At 40.2% G+C, this 14,541-nt stretch overlaps 1 protein-coding gene across 1 annotated transcript; it reads left to right on the top strand.

The window, feature by feature from the left end:
• Positions 1-527: 527 nt before the first annotated feature.
• On the top strand, positions 528-7,704 carry TBPL1 (TBP-like 1). Its single transcript, XM_010139291.1, has 6 exons — positions 528-716; positions 1,358-1,440; positions 2,323-2,386; positions 4,052-4,155; positions 4,257-4,351; positions 7,163-7,704. Exons 1-6 carry the CDS (start codon positions 582-584, stop codon positions 7,231-7,233), a joined length of 552 nt encoding a protein of 183 aa, XP_010137593.1. The 5' UTR covers positions 528-581; the 3' UTR covers positions 7,234-7,704.
• The last annotated feature ends 6,837 nt before the right edge of the window (positions 7,705-14,541 follow it).

Raw genomic sequence — 14,541 nt, 5'->3', positions numbered from 1 at the left:
GAAGATGGGAAAGCTCTGGTAGTGGGCTGCCTACAGGCTGCCGTTTGTGTGACCTGCGTCAGTTCAGAGTTGTTCAGCAGGCTCATCCATTCCAGCACAAACATCAGGCTTCAGAATTATCAACTTCGGCAGTCGAGAGAAGTACATTTTCCTGAGGTGTCTAATGACATCCTCAATGAGCTGAGGAAGGGTTATCCACTGGAGCTATGGAAAAAGTTTCAGTAATCTTTACTGTGTCCTGATATAGTTGGTACAAGTTGCAACATATTTAACTGGCGAGTTTAAATATGATATATATATGTATACACATTTTATTTCTGTTAAGTCTGGCAACATGGCTTCAAACAAGTAACCTAGTTTCCTGCATACAGGATTCAGACACCTCCCCACACACACTTGACTTAAATGAGTCAGTGTAGTCACTTCTGCTTCTTGTCTCATTTAAGGGATGTATACCCACTGTGTATACAGTGGGTTTAATGAGCAATTTTCCACTGATATGTTTAATCTGATCATTTTTGTTTCTCAGGATGTGATCTTCGTGGTGAGCTGGTGGGAAAACTGAGTCGTAAATCACCCCAATGGATGCGGACAGTGATGTTGCATTGGACATTTTGATCACAAATGTAGTGTGTGTTTTTAGAACAAGATGTCATTTAAACTTGAGGAAAATTGCATTAGAGGGAGCAAATGTGATATACAAGCGTGATGTTGGGGTAAGAAATTCAACAAACCTCAATTATCTGTTTTTATGAATGCGCTTTAAGTTAAACATTCTTGTGTCCCATATCTGTAATTGCTGGATAGAGAAAAGTAGTTTTAATTCTGTATTTCTGTCTTGATAGCCATTTAGGCTGTCATACACTAAACGTACAGTAAGGGGAAGTGGGTAAATATTGTCTCAGAAGGCTGCAACTGGTCAGGTGAATGTTGGGTGTAAGGTATGTGATGAGATCCCTTACACCTCAGGGTCCATTTTGCCTCGCAAAATTGGATGGTTTTGTCAAGAAAATGTGTTCTGATAAGGAGACACCAATGTGGTCGTCAATGTAATAAGACAAAAATTAGCACAATAGCTTGTGGCTTTCAGCTTTTTATTCAGAGGAGAATACCTTTATGTTTTGTAAACACTGAATCACTGGCTGACATATTCTACACTTATTTTGCTTTTCTCAGGAGCTGTTTGTTTGATTTTTTTTTTTATAATACTGAAATTGATAAAGGAACAGTTCAAGGCTATCAAAAATAAAGTTTTATTAGTGTAGCAGTTGATTTGTCTACGACTTTATGGTTTTTTCCAATATGAAATTGAACTACCACTAATTCCCAATTCTTCCACTTCTGTCTTTATTTTTAGAAAGTGTTAATGAAGCTTAGGAAACCTAGGATTACAGCCACGATTTGGTCCTCAGGAAAAGTTATTTGCACAGGAGCCACAAGGTGAGTTCATGAGGATTCTTTTTTAGCTGTAAATTCTGTCTATTTTAAAATGTAGTGGTGTAAGTGAAGAAGATGGCAAGATGCAGTACTTGCCACTGTTAAGACTCACTACACTGGATCACACGTAGATCCTTGCCAAGTATTTGGGAGTAAGTTTTCTATGTGAAGTGTCTGCCTCAGACTGAGCTGAAATCTGAAGCAACGTCAGTTCAGCCTTCTGGGAGAGCAGCCGAGAGAACTAGTTTATGAAGAAAAACCTGGAGGTATCGAGAACTCTTCAAGAATTTTATGTTTCTAGCCAGAACTTAAAACATGGGAAGGGGTGACCTTTTTTGAGGGTTATCTCATATCCTTTCATGAAAATCCACCTGAATTTAATCAAGTAGTACATTGTTGAGGGACTGAAAAGAAGCAAAAGCAGACCCTCGGATCAGATGAACTCCTAACAGCTGAATTCCTCAAAGATATGTTTGCATTGTGGAGTAATGATAAGGTACCACAGTAAGCCGGCATACTTTCTGTATATGATCCCTGTCTCAAAATGGAAGACTGATTGTTCAGGATGTTAACTCCAAACTACCTGTGATCATACTTGTCTCCTAAGAATATTTAGCATCATGTATGATCAAAATATGTCTCCCACTTCAGCTGGAGCCAAGATATTCTTCACCCAGGGTGTAAAGGGCTCCGTGTGAATATCTAGATGGTTAAAATGTAATAGGTATGGTTGGGTAAATTGAAGGCTGTCTATGTGATCGTGGTTCATGTGCTACATGATGTAGTAATTCGTTTTGTCATCTGAGTAGCTGTTGTGGTATGTGTGCACACAAATATAAACTCTATTTTTGTTAATGCTCGATTCTTTTCTTTCTTGTTTTATAGTGAAGAAGAAGCTAAATTTGGTGCCAGACGATTAGCTCGTAGTCTACAGAAACTAGGTTTTCAGGTAATTCTAATGAAAAAGGACTTGTATGACTCAAGCACTGCCGGTAGTCCCTTTTTTTTAGAGAAAAAAAAAAAACAAAACGAGGGAATATAATAATTTAGCAGTGAGCATGTTTTCACTCAGATGCCCCTTTTGTGTTGGCATACATTTTCCAGATGCTGGTTGAGGAGAAGCTGTTTTATTTTGTGGGTTTGAGTTTCATTTGGCAGCTCAGAGTAGTGCTTCACAGACTAATGAACAACGAAATTTATGTGATAAATGAACCACCCACAGATGTTTCTTGGATAGAGTTTACAATATCTTGAAAGATTTATTTGGAAGGAGTGCTGAAGAGTATAAACCTAGCTGTCATTTGAACACAATTTTCCCTCATTTCTGATGGAATAGCAGATACGTGTTCGTCTTGTTAAGGGCAAATTTGAGCTTCTTTAATTAAGGAGGGGGAAATAAAGTGCTCCTGCGCTGTCAGGTTGCACAGCAGGAAATAAGCCAAGTAAAACACTTGGGACATGAAACCCCCCTTTTTTTCGTGGTTTGATTTAACATTATCAGTCGAAAACACCATTTGCATTTTGTAGTAAACACTGAGAAACAGCAATGTGAATGACTTCAAATGACATGTTTTAGCACTCCAAAGCTCCCTGCTAGTCAGTTGTGCTGTTTACCCACAGAATTAAATAGACACAGTTGCTGTCCTTTGGCAGGGAGAGGTTACCTTTGACTGTAGTACGTAAAGGCGGTGGAGACAGGCTGTTGTGATAACGCTGCATCAGAGCCGTGCAGAAGTTGGACACCTTTACTGTTAACAAATGCGTATGTTAGACCCAGCGTCCTGGAGCTGGAATGGAAAGTTAAATCGATGGAGTGAACAGAGCTTCTAGGGCGGATGCACCAAGTTTAATTATAAACTGAGCAGTTTAAGTAGAATATATTTTGAAGATTAAATTGATAGTTGACCTTTTATAAGGGTAAGTTGCTTCTACTGGTAGTATCCTTCTAAAAAATTTTGACTGAGAAATGGTCATTTTAAGTTTAGGCAATCTCAGAAAATGAACAAAAGTTTCTTCAGTGATATTGCCAGCAGTGTCTTTGTTGAGGAATTGTCCATTGGCTATTTTATTGTCATCCGCAATGGCTGTGGTAAAGACTAACTGAAAGCCAATAGTTGGAGCTGGGTTTCAGAAAGTAATGGAGTAGAAAAACAGCATGCAGTAAAAAACAATTTTCACCTTTTTTCTTATTCTTAGGTTTAATAAACTGGTGTATAGCAACAAGGCATTAAAGAAGTTTTCAAATGCTCTAAGATTTTTGTTACAATGAAATCTTAGCTTTTTCTCTGCTTAATTTTATGTTCCATGGTTTAATTTAGTTTATTTTCAATTTGGAGGTGTTTAGCACAGCAATATGAGTTGTTTCTGTGTCTCAGTCTTAAACTGTACTATAACCATATAATGCAGCTGTGAAGTATCTACTTCCAACAGCTACTGTACCACAGAAGGACAAAATAAGCGATTCGAGTCCATCAGGCACTAGCCTTCCTGTTAGAAATGCATCAGTCACAAGGTTGTAATTAATACTCTTCTAACCCTTTTTTTTGCAACCCATACATCTGCCTCACTGTAAACTAAATTTCTAATGTCTATTTTCCCCCTCTTCTTTGAAAAGGTAATTTTCACGGATTTTAAAGTTGTGAATGTTTTAGCAGTGTGCAACATGCCCTTTGAGATCAGATTGCCAGAATTTACGAAGAATAACAGACCTCATGCGAGGTACGGTAGGATTTTAATGAATTCTTGTCTCGGTGTATTTCTTAAGCTTTTCTTTTTCAGTTCTGGATCTATCTTTTTTTATCTTTTATTTTGTTTTCTAGTTATGAACCAGAACTTCATCCTGCCGTGTGTTACAGAATAAAAACTCTCAGAGCTACCTTACAGATTTTTTCCACAGGCAGTATCACAGTTACAGGTATTTTGATGTTAAAAGTAAATATTTAACTCATTGGGAATATTTAACTTCAGGGCCAGTAGGTTTAGGAAAGGAAGACGTTTAAAACAGTCAAAAGATAATGTTGAAGGGATTTTGATTCCCAGAAGTAGGACATAGTTTGGTTTTGAGTGAAAGTGCTGGAAGAGTTGGTACATTCAAAAATTACTTTGAATGTACATAAACCCAACGTGGCATAGGACATGAGAATGCAGGTACTTATTGTTTATTTAAATGTTTGAATTTTCTTCCTTTTTTTGTCTTTGTAGTGCTGTGAACTACACTGCATGTAGCATTAACATCCCTGTCATAAATACGTGTTTCCAATGTGGCCATCTATGGAAACCTAAAGGATAGCGTAGCTGAAGTTGACCAATACCTGCAGTTCTTCAGACTTGTGCTTTCTCCTGTTAGAGCTCAAGTGAGAGAGAACCACCACCGGAACCGTAGGCATCGGTGACTTTCCCCACACAATCAGAGAATTGACTGCTGTGGGTTTTGCAGACGCCATGCCACGTCCTTTCCTCTCTCTTCCTAGTTTTCACTTTCCATTCTTTGTTATGTTTGTTTGTGAGGTGTCCTCCGCAGGTTTCCAGATGTGTGAAGTCCTTTTTTTTAGGAGATACCTGTTAAAATGGTACAGAACTGAAAAGCATCACTTCATATCAATTCAGTAGGAATTCTGTCTTGCGGTTCTTAAAGTTCAGCTGCTGGTTCAGAAATTGAGTAGGGATGTTTATGTTCACATCTTAATTCCCCAACAAATACGTAGGCTTTATGGGGAACATTTCTCACAAGATTTTGGAAGAAGTTTTTTTTACTAAATCTGATGGAATTTGTTTTCTTTAATCTGAAAATACAGGGCTAAAAAGTATTTCAAGATGGCAGTGTTTGTTCTAACAGAGGAACTGGTCTAGCCAAAGTTGGAAACTAAAATTAATATATATGAGAAGCCTGAGTATCTCTGCAGTAGTAGAAGGTTCTCAGTGTCTGTCAGCCTCCTATGAGCTTTAGCCTTTCTGTAAGATTGTTACTACTCCATATACAGGACAAAATCACTTTCATGTTTCCAGAATTGTCTTTCCAAATATGAAGGCAAATACAGTAAACATCAAAGTTTTACTTCCTTCTGCCTTACTTGTTACAGTGAGTTTGAAGTATCTCAGACCTCTGTTGGTTTTGAAGGCTTCTATTTTGCCCAGGCCTTTCTTTTAGGGGGAAAAAAATGTCCAGTCTTACACTCCTTGTTCTAAAAATGTTTTGAACTTTTCAACCTTACTGTTCTCTCTCTCTGGTGCATTCAGATGGGGTTCCTTTTGACCATTCATGATTCTGTAGTACTAATCTTGTCATGCCACTAACTCAGAGAATTTTATTTGAGATGTATAATTAGAAATGTTACAAAAAACAGGAAAGGATTTTTTTTGATGGGACAAGTATAAAAAGATTTAGAGCTACACTGAGAAAATAAAAAGAACTGGTACATAATAGGAAGAAGTTTTAATTTTTCTTCATCCCAAATGAGCAATGAGGGGGTTGTTCTGGGGTTTTGTTTTGTTTTCTTCTCTTATAATCCCTGCAGTGACAATCCAGTTTTCACATTTCTTCGATCCTACAGGGAGTGGGGTTTTTTTTGAAAGAGTTATTTGCCTACTCATACTCTTGCTTTCTCTAGAACCTGCATTTCTATAATGGCAGCCAAATGTAAGGAGGTGCAGTACCTGCCCAGAAGGCAGGTGTCTCTCACCAGGCTTGTTTTAGGCAAGTGTTTAACTCAACTTGACAAGTTTGAAAATACAGGAAGAATCCTATTCCATTCCATTTTCTTTCTGACTGTGTGCATTCAAACATTGTTTCCATAGTTACTGTAAAAAGTAATTTGTAACTTCTGTAAGATTTTTGGGAATCATTTTGAATAGTTCTCTATACTTGGAAGAAACTTTTGAAGTCTGAAGTGAGGTAAAAAAAGAAACCTGAGTACATAGGCATCAAAGGATGTGAGAAATTCCTTTTTCCATTTATCTGCATCACCAAACTTCTATCCAGGATGAATTTCTTCTGGCATGTTACTGCTCACTTATTTGCAATCTTAATTGCTCATTCCATAAAATGGTCTAGTGCCATTAGAAAGCATCACTACTTCATTCTTCCTTTTCTTTCCCCAGACACTCATAGATCATGTTTGATAACCTTCAGATGCTTCATCCTGAGACAGTAGCTGTTCTCTGGATTGCAGGTGTTGTCCTGACATCAGTGGTGGAGCTACTGCAAAATCCAGACTGGAAAGAGATAGTGTGTAATTTTCAAACATAAAATAATCTTGCTTGAACCAGACTTGGGTTAAATCCAGCATTAGTTAGCAGTAGGTTTTGTGGGTAGGATTTTAAAAGAAGAGAGAAAAGTGGCTAGGCTTTGAGTCATACAAACTCCTAGGAGATTAGCATAAGTAAAAGTATTCCTTTTACCTTCTCTGCCCTCTCTGGGCTGACTGTTTAAGCTAGTGAATTGAAAAGCACCCAAGCTGTTATGGAATCACCTAACAGTATTATTTATTTGTAGTCCAGCCATTGACCAGTGTAGAACATCTCACATGCTAAAGTGTTTTCTTGGAAGTGATCAGAGGAACACCTTCAGTGGGAGAAATGGGGGAGAAATTATTGTTGTCCACAGTATAAAGTTGTGGTAGCTAAAAATATTAAGGTTATTTTAAAAATACTATTGTTGGTTTAATTTCTGATTCCCTGATTTTTCTCTTCCCACTGCTTTTTTCTTTTTTTTTTGAATGTGTCTCAGGGCCAAACGTAAAAGCTGTTGCCAGTGCTGTGGAACAGATTTACCCATTCGTGTTTGCAAGCAGGAAATAAAGTTTATAATTCACCACTTGGTGGTTATGTTCCTTAACCAAGCACCTTTAAAGACTGCTGCACATTGGACTAAAAGCGAAAAGGAAAACTGGACCAACCCTAGCAGAGGAATGAAAATAAAGACTCTTTTTCTTGCTCATGGCCACAGTGTAGACTCCAGTTCTTTTGGATTTTACTCTTAACAGTGCTGTATTGTAAAAACAGAAGTTTACAAGATATGAAATTGCTGCTTTTAAAAAGACATTCTATTTATTTTTGCAGTAATTTCTGTGTATTCATAAGCAAAGCTGTCACGATGTGCACTACCTTTAAAACATGATTTTTTTTTTTTTAGTTTGAGCTTGTGTTTTATTTGTGAATAGTCTTTTACATTTTTGTATGCTGAATATTGGGCACCAAAGAAGCTGTAAAAGTTATCTTTTTCACCTGATGAATGTGCACAAATAAAAGTTTGGAAAGTATGTCTCTTCATACCCGTTCTGTTATATTCCTTTCCCTTTTTCTATTACAGTTAAAATTGTATAGCTGCAAATTAATTTGAAACAATGTAAGAATAGTCTTTTGCTGATACCTTCTGTTTCTATTTGTAGTGTGTGTAAAACTTTGTGTGTGGGTTAGATTGAAATCTGTAGTAGTTACGTATGTTTATCTGAGGGTGAAATTGGGTTTGTTCCCCGTTCCCTTAACTACATGCCAGACTTCAAGTGTTTTCTTGCTGTTACACAAAGAGAAGACGTTTCTAAATATATGTGTACAGCAAGTGTTTTTCTAGAGATCATGAGGAAATCTTATCAACTAAAGAAGCTACTGTAGAAAAACCAGCTGCCTTGTCCACCGACGGGATGTGAAAGGATGAAATTACTGTGTGAGCTTCGGTTTTCAGGAAGGTGGTGGTGTGCTTCAACTCGAGAAGATGGTGTGGTCACGCTAATCCAGCCCCAGCCTCTTGCTGAGTGATTAACACAGACCTTTTCTACGCTCTTCTTACTGTATAGTATTTTCATGACGGAGCTGCCAACAAGCAACGAAGCTTGATTCTGGCATGTATAATTATTGGTATTGATCTTGGACTTGGAAGCCAGTAGATGTTTCTCTCAGTAAGTGCACATTTGATACAGAAGAGAGGTGAATGCTTAAAAGTAACTGCAAATGCTACTTTTAAAGAGATACAATAAATATGTATAAATGTATGTATGTCTTTTTTCCCTATCTCACTGAAGAGAAGCGTAACGCTGCTGTTGTGTGCTGCAGGTAATATACAGTCTTAGTGGGTACCAAAAATAGTGAGCCACGAGCTGTTACTGTACCAGAAGTCACAGCTGTGAAAGACAGGTGGAGGAGCATCCTGAAGAAGCGAATGCTAAGCATAATGTATTTAATCTGTCTGAGGGGATGGTCTGGAAGTTGGGGCTGTCCCTAGTGACTTCACACAGGAAATAGGGAAAGGAAGGACTAGTGTAGGAAATGCTCAACTAAACCCCTCGGAACAAAAGGAAAGAAGCAGCAATTTGCCACGAGCCTCAGGTGATATATTTATAAAAGCTCTTTTAAGCTCACTGCAGGTAGGAGAGAGAGGTCTTATAACCATGAAATTAATAAACTGAGGCCACCAGTCACACAATTCATGATAGAGGAGCAGGGAAGGGGGTGCTGGCTCTCTGCAAGTTTTCTGGTTTGTGTAGAAGATAACGTGGACCGCAGCACTCCTGCCACTAATGAGAATTTTGTGAAAAGTCAGAGAGAGCAAGGGGCAAACCACTGTTAGGGAACGCTAGTGTATTATTATTATTACACTTTAAAGAAGGAAGAAGCAGAGGGTATTTGAACAATGAACACAGTTGTAATGGGTTTTCCAGGATCAAAGTGTAGTCCTGAGCTGCTGCTGGATGAGGACTTGGCCATTATAACTACAGTAGCTGTCTTAGCTTAGGCCTGCCTCTTTCCTTTGGATCAGATTTCAAAGCGCTGGAGTGAAATTCTGTACCAGTGAAATTATGGAGCTCTTCTGAAGCATATGCATCCCCTAAATTTATCTATGGAGAAAGAGGAACGTTTTTCTTTTTTGTTAGCACTGCCACGTAGCATGAAATCTGCCTGTTAGCACAAAAATGAAAGGTAATAATAAGCTGCAATGTATTAAAATGGGAGCTGCTTCCTTTGAAGTGCTGCTTAGATATGTGCTACCGGTTTGAGGCCTTCGTAACAGTCCATAAGGGAGCTGAAGAACACACTGCGGAACTTGCAGGATAGCACTGAGGAAGAGAATAATGTCCAATAAAAGATTCCTTGAAATGCATGCTCACCTATCCTAGCTCCAATGGGGCCTCAAACTTTGTGACCAATGCGCTTTAAAACCTCTGACGATGAAGGGCATTTGGCAGTGTATGCTTATGCTCCGGGATGTCACTTATTTCCCATCACTGCTCTGCATCAGCAGGTCCCCGCCTCAGTCTGGAAGAAGCTCTGCTGCTCCTGCGGCCTCTTTTGGTGCGCTCACATACACACACACACACCCCCCCCTCCTTCCCCACCTTCGAGTCTGTCTCTGTTTCCTTTGCCGAGTTGTGCTATCGACTCCTGCGGTCGTGACCCCTGGCCAGGCAGCATGCCCCAGCTCTTGCTTCCAGGGTGAGGAGCGGTGCTTTGGGTTAAACTGACCTGTTGATCAGTCAGCTCTGCCTCAGTGGCTGTGTTCTCCAGAGCAGCGCTCCCCCGTCCCTGCGTTCTGCAGGTGGTTCCCATGCAAAGTGCACGCAGTGCTCAGCTGTGGCACTAACGGTGCCATAAAAAGTTTACTTCGTGTTCCTCGGAGAGAAAGGTTGGTTCTATTTATAAAACCTACGAAGGACCCCTTTTTGCAGCAGGATAACTCTAGCTCTGACTCATTGCTAGCCTGTGAGTTGTCATAGCCACTAGATCTTTTCCTGCAGTTTCTAGCTCCATTTTCTAGCTCTGTTCTCTGACTTGCAATTAGCATTACTGGAGAAATTTGCACTTAGGCTTTTAGAATTGTATCCTGCTTGTTTCAGATCCTGCTCATGGATTTGGGAAGCTCTGAATTCCAACCCAGTCTCTCTCAGTTTAGTATTGCCTGCAAATTTAATCAGCACATTCTGTTCTGTAATCCAATCTATTAATGAAGATACTGAATAATTTTAGATCTAGGACAATTTTTTTTTTTTTTGTGGAGTGCTTCAGAGATCCAGGGATGTGATTTGTAAGACATGTCTCTTTTTTCCCTTGTATTTTCATGGTGATGAGGTCGTGACTGCCAGGTCTGTGTCATCATAAGAGCAGGCTTTGTTATAAAAGATGAGTACGATTAGGGCTGCTTTATAGGGCTGTACAGGGCTAAGTCTGTAGGACTAGAATTAAGATTATAGCTATAAGGATTTAAAAAGCCTTTGCTGCAGCATCAGCAACCTTTGGAGGTATCTGAAGCTATTGGGGTCTCTGCAGTTAAACCGGTGTTGGAACTACGCGTTTTTCAAACAGATGGTGGTTTTACATCGTTGCTTCTGCACTAAATAGTTGTCCATGGGGAAAGGTTAGGAGAGCTCAACCCCAAACCGGTCAGGTGGGGAGACAGTGGCTACCGTATTTTCTGAGTTAAATTTATTTTTGTAAGAACGTTCACAGATTTATTACAGCAGAGGTTTGTTTGGGAAGCTGCAATGCTGGGGAAGATTTTGCAGAAGCCCCTTTCAGTAGATGTGATGGAACAGAAGCTGTAAGCCAGTATGGGCTTGGACTGCAAAGGTCCGCTGTCTAGAGGCAACTGTCGGAAAACAGGACCAAGGAGAGCAGAGCGGGTGGTGCTGGAAATGGGGGTAATTCACTACCTGGTAAAGTCATGGATCAGGAAACGGGTGAATTTCCTGTCATATAGTCTTACTAAAAATACATTCTGTAACTTGATTTAATTCAGGTACTTGTTAGTATGAGAACGATGTTGGTAAACTGGCAGCGTATTTGGAAGACTACCCAAAGTCACCTTAACATTTCTTCTTCCAAAGCTGGTTTAGCAGAATGCATGAGAGTGATAACTGTCCTCCAGAGAGATCTCAGTAGATGTCAATGCTAAAAAAAAACAGTGGGGAAGGTACTAACATGCATAAACCCAGAAAACGGTGGGTTCACGCTGTTTTTGACAAGATCATTTTACAAGAGCTCATAACTGACAGTGGAATTTTTAGGTTTTATAAAAAGCAAATATCACTGTTGATCTAAGAAAAAGCTTTACAGTATTAGCAAGGTTCATCCTGCAGCCCTTTGCTGGCACTTGAGAAGTTCTTCTAGATCTTTTGCTTTTCTTCAACAAATGCTTGCCAGGCTTGCAGGCTTGACACATGCTCATTAGGCAACCCATAGCACTGATCATGTATCCCATATTTTATTGTTAACCTTTCCATTTCAGTAATAGAAGGTGTTATCTTCTCTAGCAAGAAGGCCTCGATATTTTTCAAAATTATTCTTTGCTTGAGCATACTGTGGTTAAAAAACAAATTAAATTTAGGCTGCGTATCGCAATGTGAGCTGATCCCAAAAGTGCGAAAATCAGGATGCTGAACTGAGCATTCCAATAAAAAGCAAAACAAAAAACAAACCCAAAACCAAACCCCAAAAACCTCACCAAATTTTGTGGGGTTTGGACACGTTCTAGTTCTTCAATTCTACACACTGCCAAGATAAGTGTGAAAATCTAAGGTAAAAATTTCAACCTTCTGCACAAGAAACATCTATGCTTAGAAAACTTCAGGTGTCCCTTCCCCCCCCCGCCCCAGAGTCAATCTCTGACTCACCACCCCTTGCATTTCATGTGCCTTCGTCATCCATGGCTTCTCTCCCACTGCTCCAAACCCAGCTCTCCACCTCTCCCCATCTCACACTGCTATGAAATTTCTGCGTGGCTGAGCTCTCATGCATTTTGTATCATCCTTTTTCTGACTATTTGCAAAAGTTACAGGAATACTCTTACCATTTCCAGCTCCTGCTGCTGCAGTGTGGAGTAAACTTGTTACTGCTGAGGTCAGGGAAGCACAAGGACACTCCTGGGCTCTCTCCCAGGCAGGGGCAAAGGGACCTCTTCTCCTAGCCTCTTGTGGTCGATATTGGACTGTAGACCTCAAACAAAATTCTAAGCAGGTCTTCAGTCTTTACTGGAAAATTCAAAGTAACAGAAACCAAAGTTTCCCACGTCTGTGGAAAAGGTGGAAGCACCTGAGATCCAGAGTGGAAGTTTAGCTTGGGATGGGAACCTGATGATTCAAGCTTACTACTTCTGATGGAGCCTTCAGTCTAAGTCACCTACATCTCAGGTGCACAGTCCCACTGTCTGTCCATGTGTCCTGGGTGTGCTTGGTCTCTTGTTGCTTATAGACTATGTCAGAAGGGCTCACGTGGACCCTCATGAGAAGATTTTACTTAATCTTTGACATGTTGTGTATGCCAAAACCTGCATCCTGCTGAGCCTAATGTATGCTATCATGAGCATCCCTGAAAGCAGCCCAGTCTCGTGGCATGCATGAGGTTATTGTGAGGACAGTTGGCTCGAGGTTCAGGACAGAAAAAGAAGAGGCAGCCATAAGCTTAGCAGGTAGCCAGTGGCCCTGTAATTCAGAGTTTTCTCGTTTTAGTTGACATGGGATAAGCGATAGTGATAACTACTTACCTGACCTTTGTACCAAAAGTCCAATGGGGTTTTGATAACGGTTCCCTTAAAGCTTATGATGCAGAAAAACTGTGGCACAGATGTGGCCGGCAGCTTCCCACCCTGAGGCAGGTAAATTTCCAGTGACTTCTGGCAAATCATGTCCTTGGCTTCAAGAGTTTGTTTTCAGGGTTTGAACACATGTTCACTGTCTGAACAGACGTGCTTCTGTAAATTTGCAATGTCAGCATCTGCAAGTGTGACCATGTGAGAATCTGATCAGAAGCGATCTGCTCTGCTCAGGAGAAAAACTTTGCCCAGATCGGTACGTTACCGTTCCTTCAGTGCAGGACACAGTCAGGTGGTTTTAATGCTACGAGACAGCAAATAAAATGGGATCATGTGCTTAGGTCAAAGTCGTATCTGCACTCCAGCTGACAGTGTCAGTCTGGCTTCCTCGGTGAAATGCTGGAAGCAATGCTGCTGTGTGGCCGCTGAGACAGCCAGCATGTGTTTAAAGCACACTTTTTTCTTTTAACAAAGAACCGTTTATTTATCTGCTAATAAATACTTATCTACTGAGCATTCTAATAGAATATATTAACCTCCTAAGAGAAAAAGACGTATGTTCTTTTATGGGAGTCATATAGATAACCCTTTGTAAAGGCTTATGAGTACTTCAGGGTGCACTTACTAGGCAATAACCAAGAATTTGACGTAATTTATGATTTGCGGTGATTACGGTTTCTGAACTCCCTTTATGCTGCTCTGTACACCACAATTTCTGCTTTCCAAATCCAAAAGTCAAAGTCTAATATACTCTGTGTTGAGAAATAAAATGATTTTGCCATCAACTCTGATATCTCCAGCTTCTAACTTCCTGGGAAGCTGAAGAAATCCTGTCACCTCTTCTGTAAGGCCATCCTCGGTCTGGAAAAATTGATTATGCAAATGTCCTCCCATTAAACAATTTGACTATGTTTTCTGAGGAGTATTTCTGAGGTCACTGTACTCTGTCCCTCCCAGGAAACTATGTGTAAAGTTCCTTTTACAGGCTGAACATGCTCTGTGTTACAAATAACTAAGTTCTTCAAAACCTTTCCTTTACCTTGGCACCCCAGTCCTTCTTTGCACCTCCTCGAGGCTGAGCTGTGGTTGAATATGGATAACTAGAATTGTGCACAGTTGCCGTTCACCTCCTGTGCATAAGAGGTGAGTAACCTCAGGGGCTTGAAACAGATGGAGCCTAGATTTCCGATACGTTATAAACTACACTGATCTTTAATGTTGGCTGTAACGTGCCACTGAAAGAAGCTCTACTAAGAAATGAAAGAGCGAGTACCATGTGTATAGTAGATACCATGTGTCCCATCACAGCATCAGCATCGCTGAAATCCTTTTTGGTTTGTTTGTTTTTTTTTTTAATGAGGCTCTTGGTGAAGGTGCTTTGATTGCCCCGGATCTAGTAGAGCTGCTCTTTTTCTCTCTTGACAAGTTCCACCGGCACCAGTTTCTCTCTGCGCTGGCTCATCCAGCACAAGGGGTTCTTCACGTATTTCCTGGAGAAGCAAAAAAACCCCACAATGATTTGCCATTGGAAAGAGCTGATAGAGCGCTCTCCCTGCTGCCTACCCCTGCCGCTAAGGGCACGGCTGTGG

This window comes from Buceros rhinoceros, unplaced genomic scaffold (genome assembly GCF_000710305.1).
Source record: "Buceros rhinoceros silvestris isolate BGI_N320 unplaced genomic scaffold, ASM71030v1 scaffold9047, whole genome shotgun sequence".
Lineage (NCBI taxonomy): Eukaryota > Metazoa > Chordata > Aves > Bucerotiformes > Bucerotidae > Buceros > Buceros rhinoceros.
The sequence above is the reverse complement of the archived record's forward strand: the minus strand, read 5'-3'. Positions and strand labels throughout refer to the sequence as shown.